The 16,135-nt window shown below is 49.3% G+C and overlaps 1 protein-coding gene across 1 annotated transcript in view; it reads right to left on the bottom strand.

Moving 5' to 3' along the window:
* UNC5B (unc-5 netrin receptor B) overlaps positions 1–16,135 on the bottom strand; it is a 139,392-nt gene that overhangs the window by 21,737 nt on the left and 101,520 nt on the right. The window contains 7 exon segments of the mRNA XM_020994623.2: positions 2,109–2,141; positions 2,373–2,537; positions 3,422–3,589; positions 4,893–5,073; positions 9,901–9,927; positions 9,929–10,005; positions 11,119–11,262. Coding sequence (XP_020850282.1) covers positions 2,109–2,141; positions 2,373–2,537; positions 3,422–3,589; positions 4,893–5,073; positions 9,901–9,927; positions 9,929–10,005; positions 11,119–11,262 — 795 coding nt within the window.

Below are 16,135 nucleotides of genomic sequence, written 5' to 3'. Positions count from 1 at the left end.
GCATTATTAGCATGGACACCCGGGGTGGGGGGGCTGCTTATGAGATAGTAAATCCCTAGCAGGATAGGGAGAGGGAGGGAGGGAGCGAGGGAAAGAGCGAGGGAGGTGGCTCTTTTTCCAGGGAGGAGCTGTGTCTTGCTTCAAGTGATGTCGACAAGAAGAGCAGCTAATGGGGAATGATGGGGTGCCCAGGGTGGGGGTGGGGGAACAGAACCGGCCATTTGGTGCCAGTCTTTGAAGGGGAGGCAACCTCAGTGGCTCCAGCCCCAGAATTCTGTCCTGTGATTTGGCTGTCTCAGGAGGGCCGGAAACAAAGGGCAGAACTGAAGGTTGAATGGTCAGGAACGGCATACAAGGGACAGGCCTTGAGCATGTGAGAATGAAGCATGAGAGAGCCTGGAGCAGGAGGGGATGGGAATGAGGAAGAGCAAGGGAATGAGGGGACCAGAAAAGGGGAAGGACAGGCTCAGGAAGCTGCTTCAGGAAGCAGCAGCAGCACTGGCTAAATCCCGTATGTCAAACTGCCCACCTCAGGTGGATCTTGGAAAGCCAAGGACTCCAGTGCTCGTGGCCGCTACTGCCCAGCCTACACAGCTATCTATCTGCAGCTACAAGAAACAATCCAGATGCTGTTACAAGACAAGAACACCGCCTCTCCCAGGGAGATTCCCAGCAGCCTTTGGACTCTAGCTTCCAAGGTCTCAGCATCCTTCACCTGGGGTGGTCTACTGCCTGCCCATATGCCTTTAGCCTTTTCCCTTCCTCTCCCTCTGCTGGTTTTGGGGGAAATAAAAGGGACCATCTGTGAACAAAGAACTCTACTTGTGCCCCCCCAAATTCTTCATCAGACTAAGAGGTCCCTTAAACCATTTCTAATATATTTAGAGGAGTAGGGGACCTGAGAGGTCACCTAATCCAGGTGTTTCTTGCCTGAGGGCTATAGACCCTCCAGGCCCCAGGGAGGTCTGTACCTTAGATAGAAAAAAAATGACATTTTCCCCTTGAACTTCTAGCTGAAATATAGCATTTCCTAAAGTTACTTTAAGACATTACGATAAGGCTTCACTAGACTTCCCTAGGAGGCCATGACACAAAAAAATGTGTTAAAAAACACAAAATTTGATCTCCTTCAATCACCTCATGTTATAGGTCAGGAAATAATGTTGAGAAAGATTAAGGGATGTATGTGTGCATGTGTGTGTGTGTGTGTGTGTGTTGTTGTGTGTGTGTGTGTGTGTGTACAAATCATAAGGCTCATAATATTTCCTTTAAGGTAGGGATTTCCCATTTGACAGAAAAAGAAACTGAGGCACAGAGCTCATTAATTTGCCAAATGTCAGGTCTCTAGGTCCTTGGTGCAGTGCTCTTTTCAACATCTTAGGGGTGTTCCCTTTTCTGGAAACAATACTACTATGTCCAGCAAGTTCTAATTAGTTTGGGCAAGATCTGAACCCTGGTTTTCTTGGATCTTATGTCTTTATAAGATTATAAGTCTGTCAAAGGAGGAGGCTGGCCCAAAGGTCTCTACCATCCCATCTTGCTCTAAAATTTAGGATGCCAGGAGCTAACTGTGTGGCAGGAAATAGTTTGCACACCAGAAGAGGAGCTCTGCCTGGGCACCCTCTCCAAAGGAATTACAGGACAGAGCTCTTCCCCTCTCTCAGAAAACAGAGAAAGGATTGGACCCAGAGGTGAGTCACTGTGTGACCTTGGGGAAGTTACTTTCCTTTCTCTAGGCTTTATAAAACAAATCATGAGTGAGAAAGTGTTTAAGAGCCCTCCCAAGGCTCACAATCTATTCTGCCTGTTCTTCAGGACTTTTGTGCCCTGGTCTCTATAGATGGCAGGGTGCAATCTCTTTGTCTGTCCTAGAGAGCAGAACGCCCTCCAGTTAGAAGCCACAGCCCCTTAGAATGAGGAGAAAGCCCAGTCACCTCGGGGTTTCTGGATCCTGAGGTTATGGGGTTCCAGGGATGAGATGCTCTTGGTCCTTCTGTTCCCCTAGCCCCCAGAGACCTCTCATCACCCTCCAGCCCACGAGAAGACAGCCAACCAGAGAGAACAATGATCGCATGGCAGATAGAAAGTGGTCATGAAATGGGACTTACGGTGGCTATTGGGTTCAGTTAGAACTCTTTTATCTGTTAGGGAAAACAAAGTAAAAGAAAAAAATGATATAGGTGAAAATGATGATGATGAAGATGATACAGAAATGACGTGACTGGAAGCCCAGAGCAGCACCCCCCTTGGCACACCACCAATGGTCGGGGAAAGCTTTGGCTCTCCACCTTCTGCTGTTCCACATCTCCACCCTCCTCTCCAGCCTGCTGACCCCCACCCGGCCCGCACCTGCCCAACATCGGCTCACTCACTCTGAGTACACATCCCATCTGTGCAGTTCTTGGAATCGAGAAGCAGCCCGCTGCAGTCTCGACCCCCGTTCTGGGGTGGCGGAGCAGTGCACTCCCGGCTCCGCCAGTGGGTGCATTCTGTGCTACAGGCCGACCACTTGCTCCACTCCGTCCATGCTCCATCTACTGTGGATCACGCAGCACCCGCCCACACATTCACACATGTGCACGCGGGGATGGAGAAACATGGAGATTGCAGGCGCCCACATGCAACCAGACGGACACAGCCCAATACGGGGGAACAAAGCCACATACATACACGTACACATATATATTGACACATATATGTGCATGTATACATACGTTACAGACATAGACAGACAAACAAATGGAAAGAAGCAGTCCAATGTCACATACACAGAGTCAGACACGTATACAGAGAAGGACAGAATGACATAAGAAAATACAGCCCAATACAGAGAAGTAGTCACAGGGTCATATTTAATCAGAGAGACATACAGAGAGAGGAGCATACATGAAGACAGGTACACACACATACACACACACACACACACACACACACACACAGAACAAGAAAGATGCAGAAAACCCAATGCAAAGAAATATATTTGATCGTACAAATATAGACCCAGAGACAGGCAAGACGTAGATGAAAACATACAGACACGTGCATATACACACGCACACACAAATCAGACAATGAAACAGAGAAAAAGATTCATTTGTTACAAAACTGGAAAGAGCAGCTGAGGATCTCAACAGGTGAAGAATGGAGAATGTAGCCTTTCCCAGGGATCTCTGGGCTCATCCAATGGGTAGCACCAGTGGAGAGGGAATATAAAGGAGACCCAAACTGAGTGACACCTGGATAGGAGTTCCCAACGTTATAGAGCAGCTGCCTAAGCCTCTGAGGGCTCCAAGCCTGAGCTCTCCCCTATCCCTGGGGAGGGGGGGATGACAAGTACCAGGGCTGAGCCTGGGCCTTCCATTGGAAGGCTAGGAGAAGCAGTGTATGTGCATACGTGGGCTCTCTGGAGGACCGTCCTTACCTGGGCACATGGTGGTACAGGCATCCTTCTGGAAGGTCTGCCCCTCACAGAATGCACCACCATTGAGCGGGGCGGGGTTAGTGCAGGTACGGGTGCGCTTCTGCCAGCCCCGTCCACAGCGGTTATTGCAAGGTGACCACTCTGACCAGGTGGACCAGCCACCATTCACTGCAGAGAAGAGGGAGAGAGGGACAGAAAGAGAGAGAGACAGAGAGACAGAGAGAGAGGCTGCCGTCACTGTACTGTGAAGTATTTATCCACGCCCAACCCTTAGCCCAAATTGTAGCTGTTCCCCCTGGATCTTAGAATGAAAAGATTTAGAAACAGAAAGAACCATAAATCCAACCTTCTCATTTGACAGATGAGGAAACTTGAGGCAGACAGAGGTTAAGTGACTTTCCCAAGGTCATACAGTTAGCAATTGTCCGAGACAAGATTTGAACCCTAGTCTTCTTGGATTATAAATCATTATAAGACTATAAGTCTCAGGCTCAGCTTTTTAATCTGTTAAAAGAGGAAGTTGGGCCAAAGGTCTCTATGGTCCTTTCTAGTTCTAAAATCTAGAAGGCTATGAGCCAATGAGTGGTACATCCCTGGGGCTGGCAAAGGCACACCAGAAGAGGAGTCAGCCCGGACGCCGTCTCCATCGCTTGGAGTAGGAAACGGGCTGAAAGAATTCTGGACTGGGAGACCTAGTTGTCAACTCGTTGGTTGTGTGACCTTGGAGAAGTCACTGACAACCTCTCCGGGCCTTTATTTCACCATCTCCAAAGTGGGCAAGTTTCCTGACTCGCTCATCTCCCGGGTGGCCGGCAGAAAATCAAGCGAGACAATGGGTCGTAAGGCCACTGATTCAGAGTTTGGATTAGAGATTGGGAGCCGGGGAGGCCTCAGAGGCCCTTCTAGTCCACACTCTGTACCCTGCAGATGAGGAAGTGGAGACCTGGGAAGGATAAGGGGCTTATTTGTCCAAGGTTGTAGAGGCGATAAGCATCCGAGACGGGATCTGAGTGCACTTTACTTCCACTGGATCACATTGCTATCTACTCCATGGGATATGAGAGCTTTGTGAAATATCATTAGCAAAACACAAATGTTCAGTAGTCATTGTCATCATTACAGACACTAATATTTAGGACAATAAAAGCCAGAGGCTCACAGAATTTGAATGGCAAAGGTTCTCAGTAGCTTCACACACACACACACACACACACACACACACACACACACACACACACACACACACTATAACATATCCAACAAGTGGACTTCCTGTGCAAGAGGCCCACTTCCTGTCCCTAGCCCCTGTGGGATCCCTCAGTCCATCTGAATGAAAGAATCTCACGGAGTAGTGTGTAGACCACACTCAGCCCCTCTGATTTTGGTTCCTGCCATCCTACTGGGCCCTCCATCCTACTGGTGCCCGCCATCCTACTGGGGCCCGCCATCCTACTGGGGCCCACCATCCTACCGTAAACGATGACAGTGGCTGTGGTGCTACGGCGTTTGGCCACGATGTTCTTGGCCACACACGTGTAGTTAGCTGTGTCTGACAGCCGGGCCTGCCGGATGATGAGGTTGTGGTCAATGGTGAGCAAGTAGTTGGTGTCCTGGGCGGGGTCGATGACATCCTCATTCTTCAGCCACTCCACCTGGGGGATGGGGGTGGGGTAGAAATAGAGGATGTTCCGTGAACACAAATCCAGCTTAATCCTCCAGGATGGGAAGCCACCTGAGTGCCCAGAGGCTAGAACAGCCTCACCCGCAAGAAAACCTAGCTTAATAAAGATGATGGTAATGATGATCATTCAGTTTATCATCAGAGTCTGGACAAGGTTATAGAGTAGAAAAGGTAGGTACTCAATTGAAATATTAAGCTCCTTCTGTGTAGATCAAATAGGAAGTTCAATTTAGTTCAAAAAACATTTGCTAAGCTCCTACTATGTGCCAGGCACTGCATTAAGGGATAGCCATACAAGAACAAAAGTGTAAACACTTCCTGTCCCCAAGGAGATGATGTTCTATTCAGGCAAACAATGAAGATTCATAAACAGAGAGTTACTTGGAGAAGTGAATACAAATACATAAGTAACTAAGATTGGGGGCCCGGGAGGAGAGTGCTTCTAACTAGGGGTAGGAGCTGATAGCGGAGCTGAGCCTTGACTAGCATTGGGCATTCCAAGAGGCAGTGGTGACGGGGAGGGAGAGTGTTCTAGGCATGGGGAGTTATACCATCATTGGCCTTGTGGAGCCTAAAGAAGGCTAAGGATCTATGATATGTACTCATATAACTGGTACAACCTGAGCGTTATTGATCTAGAGGCTGTCAGGTCTAAGCCCTTCTTTTAACAAATGAGGAAACTAAGGAACACAGAGGTTAAGTGGCTTGCCCTAGGGGCATGTGGCTAGTGTGTGAGGCAGGATTTGAACCCAGGTCTTCCTGACTGCAGGTACAGTGCCTTTCTTCAGTTTACCACATGTCTCTAAGGGTACTGGAGAGATGCTTACAAAGTTTTGTGAGATCCAAGGCCAAAGAGGTCACTACTGAGTGTCTATTATCAGAGATGAGGACACACTGACCTTCCTAGAGTGAATGAGGGGAAGGAACAAGAACGAGACTTTTTCCCTTTATTTTCTGTAACCACCGAACAACACGCTCCACATGTGAGCAAGTGAGTGTGGGCTACATGTGATGGAGGTGCTGGTGCATGCACAGGCCTCGAGGGCACTGGTGCTAATTAGCAACATGGAGGCAAAGGGGGAGGGAGAGAAGGGGAGAGGGAGGGAGTGACGGGGAAAGAGAGAGAGAGAAAGAAAGAGGGAGGGAGAAAGAAAGAGAGAGGGAAGGAAAGAGAGAGAGAGAGAGAGAGAGAGAGAGAGAGAGAGAGTGAGGGGAAAAGAAAGAGAGAGGGAGGAAGAGAGAAAGAGAGAGAGAGGGAGGGAGAGAAGGGGAGAGAGAGGGAGGGGAAAAGAGAGAGAGAAAGAGAGAGTGAGGGGAAAAGAAAGAGAGAGAAAGAGAGGAGGAAGAGAGAAAGAGAGAGAGAGAGAGAGGGAGGGAGAGAAGGGGAGAGAGAGGGAGGGGAAAAGAGACAGAGAAAGAGAGAGGGAAGGAAAGAGAAAGAGAGGGAGAGGGGGAGAGGAGAGAGATTTGGGGGAGACAGAAAGAGAGAGAAAGAGAGAGGGAGGGAAAGAGAAAGAAAGAGAGAAGGAAAGAGAGACAGGGAAGGGAAGTAAAGAGAAAGAGGGGGAGAGGGAAGGGGAGAGAGGAAAGAAGAGGAGGGGAGGCAGACAGATTTTGCCTTTTACGCAGCTGAGGCCCTGAGGTGTGGGTGGCAGGGCCCCCTCCAGAGGCTTGGGATCTCCCTGGGCCCTCACGAAGCAGTGCTACGGATGCTGATTTCTTCATATCACCTTGTTACCCTCCCCCAGCCTGGAGGTGACCTTTCTCCTTCTTCCTGTTTGCTAAACTTGCCCATTCCAAATCCTATGAAATCCCAGTATCCCGGGATTGAGAGCCGGCAGAGACGGTCATTAACTCCGCCCTGCTCGGTTTCTATTTTTAATCGTTTACAGAGCATGCTCAGAGAGATAAATGAGTTGTCCAAGGGCCCACAGGGCCTGTGCCTCTGAATCCTGTGGCGCTGCTCCCTTCCAGGCAACGCGGGGCCTCAGTGGATAGAACGTTGAACCAAAGAGACAACGTCTGAGTTTGAATCCTGCTTCAAACGCCATCTGTGTGACCCTGAGCGAGTCACTTAACTCCCGTCTGCCTCAGTTTTCTCACCCGCAAAATGGGAATAATAATAATAATACCCACCTCCCAGGGTTGTTGTGAAGCTCAAATGAGATAATATTTGTAAGGTGCTTTACAAACCTCAGGGCAGTAGATGAATGCTAAACACACACGGATATTTTATGTAATAATATCTCTATAAACATGCTGCTTCTTTTATATAATGTCAAATGTCTAAGACCAACAGGAATGCCCACCTTAAGCAGAAGAAGGGAATAAAGTTGTGTAGGGGAGGGCAGGAGGGGAGAGGAGGAGAGGCAGGGTATTCACACACCCATTTCACACAGGCTTCACTTTCTCACGTAGTAATGAGAATATAATGATAGTTTACGTTTATATGATACTTTAGGTTTAAACAGCACTTCATAGACCTCTTTTGAGCTTCTCTCAAGCCCTGTGAGGTATTATTATCCCCATTTTATAGGTGAGCTAACTGAGGTGAAGGGAAGTTAGATGACATCATAAGATCACAGAGCTGGGAAGCATCCCAGATACCTTGGAGTCCAACCCGTGCCTTTCCCCTCTCCAACGTCCTTGACGGGTGGTCATCCAGGCTCAGCCAGACAGCTCTAATGAAGACAAAGCCATTACTTCCCAACATGGGCCATCCCACTGTTGGAAAGCTTCCAACATCAAGAAGGTTTGGGGTTTTTTGTTTTCATTTTCGCAGCAAAACCCAATCTGCCTCTGCAAGTTCTCTGTATTGTTCCCAAGCAGAAAAACCCAATCTCTTCTCAGGGGTGCCGCCCTTCTAACTTCTTGACTTTCCCCAGGTCTACTCTCCTTCAGGCTGACCATGCCCAGTTCCTTCCACCAAGTCTCCAGGGCATCATTCTGAGACCCTGGCCCATCCTGGACACTCTCCCTGAATGTTTTCCCATTTATTTATCAAGGTTCTTTCCTGAGGATGTTGTTTAAGGTCAGACAGCAAATAAGTTGGGCCTTAAATCCAGATCCTTAGGTTCCAAACTCGGTGGTCTTCATACTACATCACACTGCCCCTTCCACCTCATTTGGCTAAGTTATGGGTGGGTTGTAACAGAAAGAGTGAAGGACAGAGCTACGTATAAATTCTGTCTGATATTTACTAGGTGCTGTGTGACCTCTCTGAGGTTCAGTTTGCTCATCAGTAAAATGGGGATAAGAACATACACAGTGCTTACATCGCAGGCTTGTTGTGAGGATCTGATGTGAGAACATATACAAAAGCGCTTTGTCAACCTCAAAGTGTCATAAACAGCAATGACCACTCTGATCATAGCCTGCCCATGAGGGATGCATGCATGTGCCCACACACACAGATGTGCACTTTGAGGACCCTCAGACAAACTTAGCAGCCACGGACAAGTGTGGAGGGGAAGCGTGTGATGAGAAGTCAGAGCAACAGCCCCATCGTCCAAAACAAACACTTGGGCCCAAATAGCAGTTGACGGTCTCCATACAAGCCTATCCATCCATCACCCCATCCAATGCCCCGATCCATCTGTTCAGTCAGTGCTAACAGCTGTTACCATCTTGCTGGAATTTTACCAGTGCCTTGCTGGGGTCTCAGTGGAGCAGGGAATGCTCCCAGACACTGGGGATTGTGGCTGCAAGAGACGCTAGGAAATGGAGCTCAACAGTTAGCAGAGGGCTTCTCTGAAGGAAGCTTACTTAGAGGGATGCCCTGAAGGGAAGGAACCAAAGAAAGGTGGTAATGGAGGGCATCCAAGGTGGGAGAAATATCTCGAGGTGGGGGGGAGGTAATTCGATGATTCTGGATAGTAGTATACTCAATTTCTTCAAGTCTGTCCTTCCTTTCCTCCTTAATTTTCATTCCTTTCTTCCTTCTTCTCTCCCTCCCTTCCTTACCTCTCTCCCTCCATTCTTTCCATCTTTCTTTCCTTCCTTTCTTCCCTATGTCTGTCTCGCTCCTCTGCCATGATTTTATTATTATGGGGAATTCCCACGAGTGAAGATCAGCTCTTTTCTCTAGAACTTGGCATTGCCTGAGGCACTGAGGGGATCCCACAGCCAGTCTGGCAGAGGAGGGACAGGCACAGAGACCTTCCTGACTCCAAGCCAGCTTCTGCAATTCTGCCTCTCAAGGAACAACTTCCTTTCACATTAACTCAAGACCTGAACCTGTTATCAGGAAAGACTGATGCATCAAAGAGCTGAGGAATGACTGGCATTTGGAGACATGATCAATGAAAGCTGAGACTAGAACTCAGACCACTAAAATTCTATTTGATGGGGATTTCCCAAGTGCTTTGCTCCAAGTACCTGCTGCCTGCCTCCCTGGACCTGACGGATAACTTCTGAACCTAAAGTCCAAGACAGGAGGAGAAGATGTCATCAGAGCCCGACGGGAGGACCAACACATCTGGGGGAAACCAAGCCCTCTCTCAGACTCCAGGGGAAGGGAAGAATCCTGGATGCCCCATTAGGGAAGGAATAGATGAGGAAACTGAAGGAATAGATGAGGAAGTGTCTAAGGCCATAAATGTCAGAGGAACATAAATCCAAGAATTAGAAGGCATCTCAGAGATCATCTAGCCCAACCCCCTCCTTTGACAATTGATGGAGAGATAGTAAGTTACTTATCCCAGGTCAGATGGGCAGAATTTCCAGCCAGGCGCTCTACCTTCAGAAGCAGGCGGCTGGACACTGTACCAGGTGCTCTACCCCATGGTTCTCCACTCACCTCTGCTGTGGGCACTCCCTCAGGGGGGACGGCATTGTAAGAGCACCTCGTGTTCCAGAGGCACCTCCTTCCCCAGCGGCTCCTGGTCAAAGTTCTTTCGTAGGTCTGGGAGAGCAAAGAACATCAAGTTGGCATCCTGAGTGGGGGCAGCTGCCTCTCACTGGGAGAGAGGAGGGCATACCTGCTCCTGCTGCACCTTCCTCCCTGGCCCTGGACAGAGCCCTCCCCTTTATAGGTAGCAGTAGAAAGGGACTGCAGATTTCTTTCATCACCACTAGATGGCGCCACACTCCCTGGTAATGGACAGCTAAATGGTCACCCTAAGTGGTGCTTGTTGGGAGAATTCTTTGACACGGTGGGAATGAGGGTAGCCTGGCTCTGGACGGGCGAGGAAGCAAGTACCCAGGCCCTAGAAAGGCCATCACATGCAAGGGTCACGATAACTGGATGCTTCTGAGAAAGTGGGCTCAGGCAGGGATTGACTCCAGAGGCATGAAGCCCACAGCCAATGTGGGAGAGGGCTGGGAAATCCTGCCCTGCTGGCCTTTGTCCGGGGCTAGGGGGAGCAGAGAACAAGCACAGTGGGCATCCCTGGCCAGTGTGCCCTTTGGCTGGGATCATGCATCCCTGGTGGTCTTGGCTGGTAGCAAAGGAGCAGAATCATAGATTTTAAATTAAAAGAAACTTCAGATACCATCTAGACCAACCCCATCATTTTACAGGTGAGGAAACTTGAGCAGAGGCTAAGTGACTTGCCCAGGGTCATAGTAGATGTCAGAGGTGGAACTAGAACCCAGGAAAGTGGGCAACAGGTGCCAGAGATGCTACCTTATAGTATTTTCTGATATTTATCTCATATATGGGCAGCAAGGCGGCACAGTGGATAGAGCTCGCCAGACCTGGAGTCAGGAAGACTCATCTTCCTGAGTTCGAATCTAACCTCAGACACTTACTAGCTATGTGACCCTGAGCAGGTCACTTAACCCCTTTTGCCTCAGTTTTTTCATCTGTAAAATGAGCTGGAGAAGGAAAGGGCAAATCGCTCCAATCTCTTTGCCAAGAAAACCCCAAATGGAGTCACAAAGAGTCAGACATGGCTGAACAATAAAAAAAAACCTGATATGTAATATTTAATATTATCTGCTTGTTTTCTCCAGGCCCCAAAGGGAAAGGAGAAGGGGTCAGAGTGCTGGAGAATGGGGATGGGGAGACACCTACAAGCGATGCGGACGTAGGCTCGGCGGCTCTTGGTGGTACCAGCCGAGCTCCAGGCCACACACTGGCACCAGTAATCTTCCAGCCCAAACAGCTCCTCCACCTGCTGCCGGGACACCTCAATTTGCACCTCCCGCACCAGCAGGCCTGTGAAGGGCAGAGGGAGTCGGAGAGAAACACGGGTCAGGCTGTGCTGTGAAAGAATTGAGGAAGGAAACTGAAACCGGAGGAAGGAAAATGGGCAGGGCCACTGTACCTGGCACTCAAGGGTGCTGCCCATGCAACCAAAAAGCAAATACCAAGGATTCCAGGCACCAGGCTAAACACCAGGGGATACACACAGCCCCTGCCCTCAGGGAGCTTACATTCTATGGGGGGAAATAACATATACACAGAGAAGCATGCAAAGTAAGTATAAACCAAAAATAGAATCAGCACAAGGCGACTGAGGGAGAGGAGGCCTGAACATTTGGAGGACTGGAAAAGGCCTCGTGTGGGAGGCGATCAGTGAGCCAAGCTTTGGAGACAGCTGGAGATGCTTCCCAGACGTGATGAGGAGGTCGCGGGCTCCAGGCACGGCAGAGCGCCTGAGGAAAAGCACAGAACTGCAAGATGAGTGATCACAGAATCACAGATCACTGTAATCTTGGAGCCTCAGAATCTCAGAATCAGAGTGACTCTTGGGTTAGAAGGGGCTGTAGAGGGCCACCCTGCAGCCAGGACAGGAATCTGCTCTACTGTTTCCTCCTGGACAACAGTGAGTCAGCTTGTGCTCAAACACCAGTAATGGTGAGCTCATCCCACTGCTGGACAGCTCCAAGGACCTCTCCCCTTGTGCCCCAGCTCTGCCCTCTGGTGTCACAGAGAATGACTGCTGGACCTTTGGGGGTGGATTGTAACTGAAGTCCCACTGAGTCTGGAGGCAGGAAACACACATGTAAGCCACTTAACCTCCTCCCGGGGCCCCTGCTGCCTCACCTGTAAAACAAGGAGGTTAGATAAAATCAGCAGTTTTCGAAGTATGCTCTGGAACCCCCAAGGGTCCCCAAGACCCTTTCAGGGCATCCCTGAAACCCCTTCAAGGGGCCTAGGAGGTCAAAACTATTTTCATAATAATAGTAAGATGCTTTAATATCTAATAGGATAACTACCAACAGATATAATGCACACCAACAAAATTTTTTTTGGGGGGGGAGGTGGTCTGCAATAATTTTTAAGAGTGTAAAGGAATCCTGAGACTTGATATTTGAGAAATGAAGGACTAGATGAACTCCAAGGCCCCCTTCCAGCCCCAAGTCGGGGGCTCCCAGAAGATGACTTGAATTCCCCTTTCAGGTCAATCTATGAGACTTTCATTTAAAGCTAGAAGGTACTTCAAAGGTCAGTTAGTCCAGCCTGCCCATTTCACAGAATGAGGAAGCTAAGACCCTACAAGGAGAAATGATTTTTCCAAGATGGTACTGGGAGAGGGCCAAATTTCAAACCCAGGTCTCCTGACCTCAAACCCTGGGCTCTCAGTTTCACTGAACCAAATCCGTGGGTAAGAGACCTGACTACATGGCGGGGGGCAGGCATCTGTACGCAATAAAGTCCCTCCAATTTTCTTCCTTTCCGAGTGAAACATGCCCAGGTCACTGAGTCTCTCCCACCCAATGACTCTGTTTGGCACCCCTCCCCCCACCAACTCTTCCACAGGAAAAGCCAATCTAAGCCTCTTCTCGGGCTGAGCTGGGAGTTAGCGAGGGCAGGGCCTCCCGATTTGGAGGCAGAGTCCTAAGTCTCTTTAAGATTTCTTAGCTCCCTGTCTTTGGCTATAGCTAATTGGCTCAGGGACCTCTGATCCTTCTCAGATAAATGGCTTGGTCAGCCCACTGAGTACCGATCACTAGCCTTCCCCAGCCTTTGGTTTCTGCACTCCAGTCATGAGTTAATCCTCCCCAGGTTCCCAGGACTGGGGTATGGGGGCTCTGAGGAAGGGGATATGGCAAAGGGAGAGAAATTAAGCTGGGGGGACTAAGGCCTGGCATCTCCTCTTCCACCACTTAATGTCCCGTCAAGGGCACTGACAGGCTGCAGCAACGTCTACAGGAGAGTCACCAGAATGGGGAGGAAATGAGAGGCCAAGCTGGAAGACGCTGGAGAGCCAGAGACTTGGGGGAGAACATGATAGCAGTCTTCAAGAAGGATCATCACAGAGAAGAGAGTCTAGGTTGGCTTGGCCTAGCCCGGAGGGCAGAGCTAGTCACAATGGGTACGAACTCCAGGGAAGTAGGTTTAAGCTTATGATCAAGAAAAGCCTCTTCACAATCGGAGCTGTCCTAAATGGAGCATGGCTACCTGGGGAGGTAGTGAGTTTCCCATCACTGGTGGTCTTCAGGTGAAGGCCTGGCTCCTTGGCAAGGACGTCATAGAGGGTACACCTCTGAGGCTGTCCATAGACCCTTCCAGTTCTGGGCTTCTGTCATTTGGGGGGGTGGTCCTGAAGACTGTCTTCCTTATCCTGCTAATTCTTCCGTGTAGCCTTCCCTGACTACTCTGGATCCCACTGATCTCCTCCCTTCACGGAACCTCCATAGTGCTCTCCTACTTACCACAGACCGATTAGATACAGTCTGAGATTATTCAGATGGTGAGTGAATATTATCCCCCAAACTAGAGAGTGAGCACCCCGAGGGCAGCTATCTGTCTTTTCCTCTAGTCACCCCTGCAGGCATACAGAAGGCATCCCACAAGTACTTGTGAAGGCTTTCATGTTGTTATTGTGCATCAAAGGGGTGGCCCTCCCAAGGCTGAAGGGGGCTGCCATACTGGGAGATCCCAGTGATGAGGGGGGGGATAAAGGGGGCATCATCATCATCATCATCAAATCAGGTCTGCAAAGTGCCTGGTGTATATTAACTCATTCGATCACAGGGAGGGAAGGGGCAGGTAGGCAGCATTTAGTTTGTCTTTTTACAAATGTAGAAACTCAAGAATAGAGAGGGAGAAATGACTTGCGCAAGGTCACACAACTAATGAGCAGGGATTTGAATTCAGGTCCTCTGACTCTACAGCCAACAATTGTTCCACTGTGTACCATGCCAGTGAGTGTCTTGTCTAAGACCATGCAGGAAGTGGGAGCATCTAGGTTTCCCATTTCCCAGGTTAAGGTTCCAGCTTCTCCAAGGCTTGGCATCTACTGGTCTACACAATGATCTAAGCTACACTAAGAAATCTGGAGGTTAAGCCCATCCCTAGAGGGGCTGATTCTGGCCTGGGGTTCTCTGCTTCCTACTCTTCTCCCATGGATCCTGGTGTGAGTTTCTGGGAGGGGCCCAGAGCCTCTAGTATAGCCTCAGGGACCCACAGCTGTCAATACTCCGCAAGACATTGAGGTGTCTCTTGGGATTCTGGCAAGGGGCTCAAGGCCCGTAGGCCGGGATGCCAAGAAGCGAGGGCAGGTGCTTCACTCTGCCCAGTTGGTGTGGGTGTGGTGGGTAGGGCCGGGCCCCATTATTCCCATGCTAATGAGGACAGCTGTGTCCCAATTTCCAGGACACCATACGGCCTCCTGTTATTGTCGTTCCAGCTAGCAGCAACAGGGGCAGTGTTGGTATTACTAATAATCACAGCATTACCAAGCCACACCAGCTGTGCGCAGGGGCCAGGACACATCTCTGTCCTAATGACCTATAAAATATGGAGCTGTCAGGAGGAAGAAAAAGAAACAGAATCATGGTGGAGAGTGGGAAGGAAGGAGAGAGGGAGAAATAGAAGGAGAGAGAATAGAAGAAAGGGACACAAAAAGAAGGAAGGGAAGAAGGAGAGGGGGGAGAGGAGGGGAGGAGAGGACCACCCCTTAGCAGGAAAGCCCTCTCCAACATCACTGACAAATAGGAAGGCAACCTTCAATTAAGAAGCTACAGTGATGGGGGACTCTATTTCCAGAAGCAGCGATTTACGCTTTTCGGACAGCTCGAAATGTCTGGATAGCTTTCCTCCTTATCAAGCTGAACTCTGCCTCTCTGAAATTTTCCCCCATTGTTTCTGGTTCCATGTCACAGATTTGAACCACAGAAGCTCAGAGTAGGAAAGACACTCAGAAGCCCATATAATCCCACGTGTACCTGAACAAGAAGCCACTCTAACGGCCTTGTTCTGTGTTTCTGTGAAGGCAGCTGACTTGGGGTGATATCAGGGGCCCAAGGAGAGGCTTAGCTTGGATAAGTAACCCATGGACTCACTGGTCTGGCTTGAGCCACGATGTGGAAGCCCTTCCTCAGACGCCTCCATCTTATGAGGGTCTAATGAGCAGCCAGCATGTGGATGGTCACTCAGACATGGGGACATGTCCTGGACACATAAGACTGTGAATAATAAAGCTCAGCATCCCCACACAGAGCCTCCTCTGTGGATCTCAAAGACCTCCCTCTAATGAAAATCCCCAGGGGTCTGCCTTCCCCGTCCCCCTGTTACCTCCTTTTGTGGGTCAGATAATCACAGGCTTATGCACGTGCAATTGGAAGAATACTTAGATGTCTTCATAGAGCACCCATTCTCCCCATTTTAAAGATGGAGGAACAGAAAGAAAGAGTTACTTGACTAGGTTTGCACAGGCAAGATTTGAGTCTGTCAGGTGACACAGATCCAGCCCTCTCTTTTCCCTACCGCACCACTGGCATGGATATCTCAAATGAAACCTTACAATGGCTTCATTAGCAAAATAGAGGTAATCTCTAGGCTCCAGTCCAGAGGTAATCTTATGATCTGAAAGATGAGCCACTCCAACCATCCTCATTTTCTAATCAAGTTCTGCCAGTCAGTCAATCACAAGAACTTATTAAGTACCCACTGTATGCCAGGCACTGTGGTAAGTGTTGGGGATATAAAAGACAAGGCCTTTACTTCCAGGAGCTTACCATGTAATGGGAGAGACAACACGTAAACAATTATGCACAAACATGCTACGTCAGGGATAAAGGAGAGAGTGAATCAACACAGAGAAGTCACTAGAATTAAGGGAGATTGAGAATTAAGTTCG

Source organism: Phascolarctos cinereus, unplaced genomic scaffold (assembly GCF_003287225.1).
Source record: "Phascolarctos cinereus isolate Bilbo 61053 unplaced genomic scaffold, phaCin_HiC Scaffold_3;HRSCAF=262, whole genome shotgun sequence".
Lineage (NCBI taxonomy): Eukaryota > Metazoa > Chordata > Mammalia > Diprotodontia > Phascolarctidae > Phascolarctos > Phascolarctos cinereus.
This window is presented reverse-complemented; position numbering and strand designations above follow the sequence as displayed.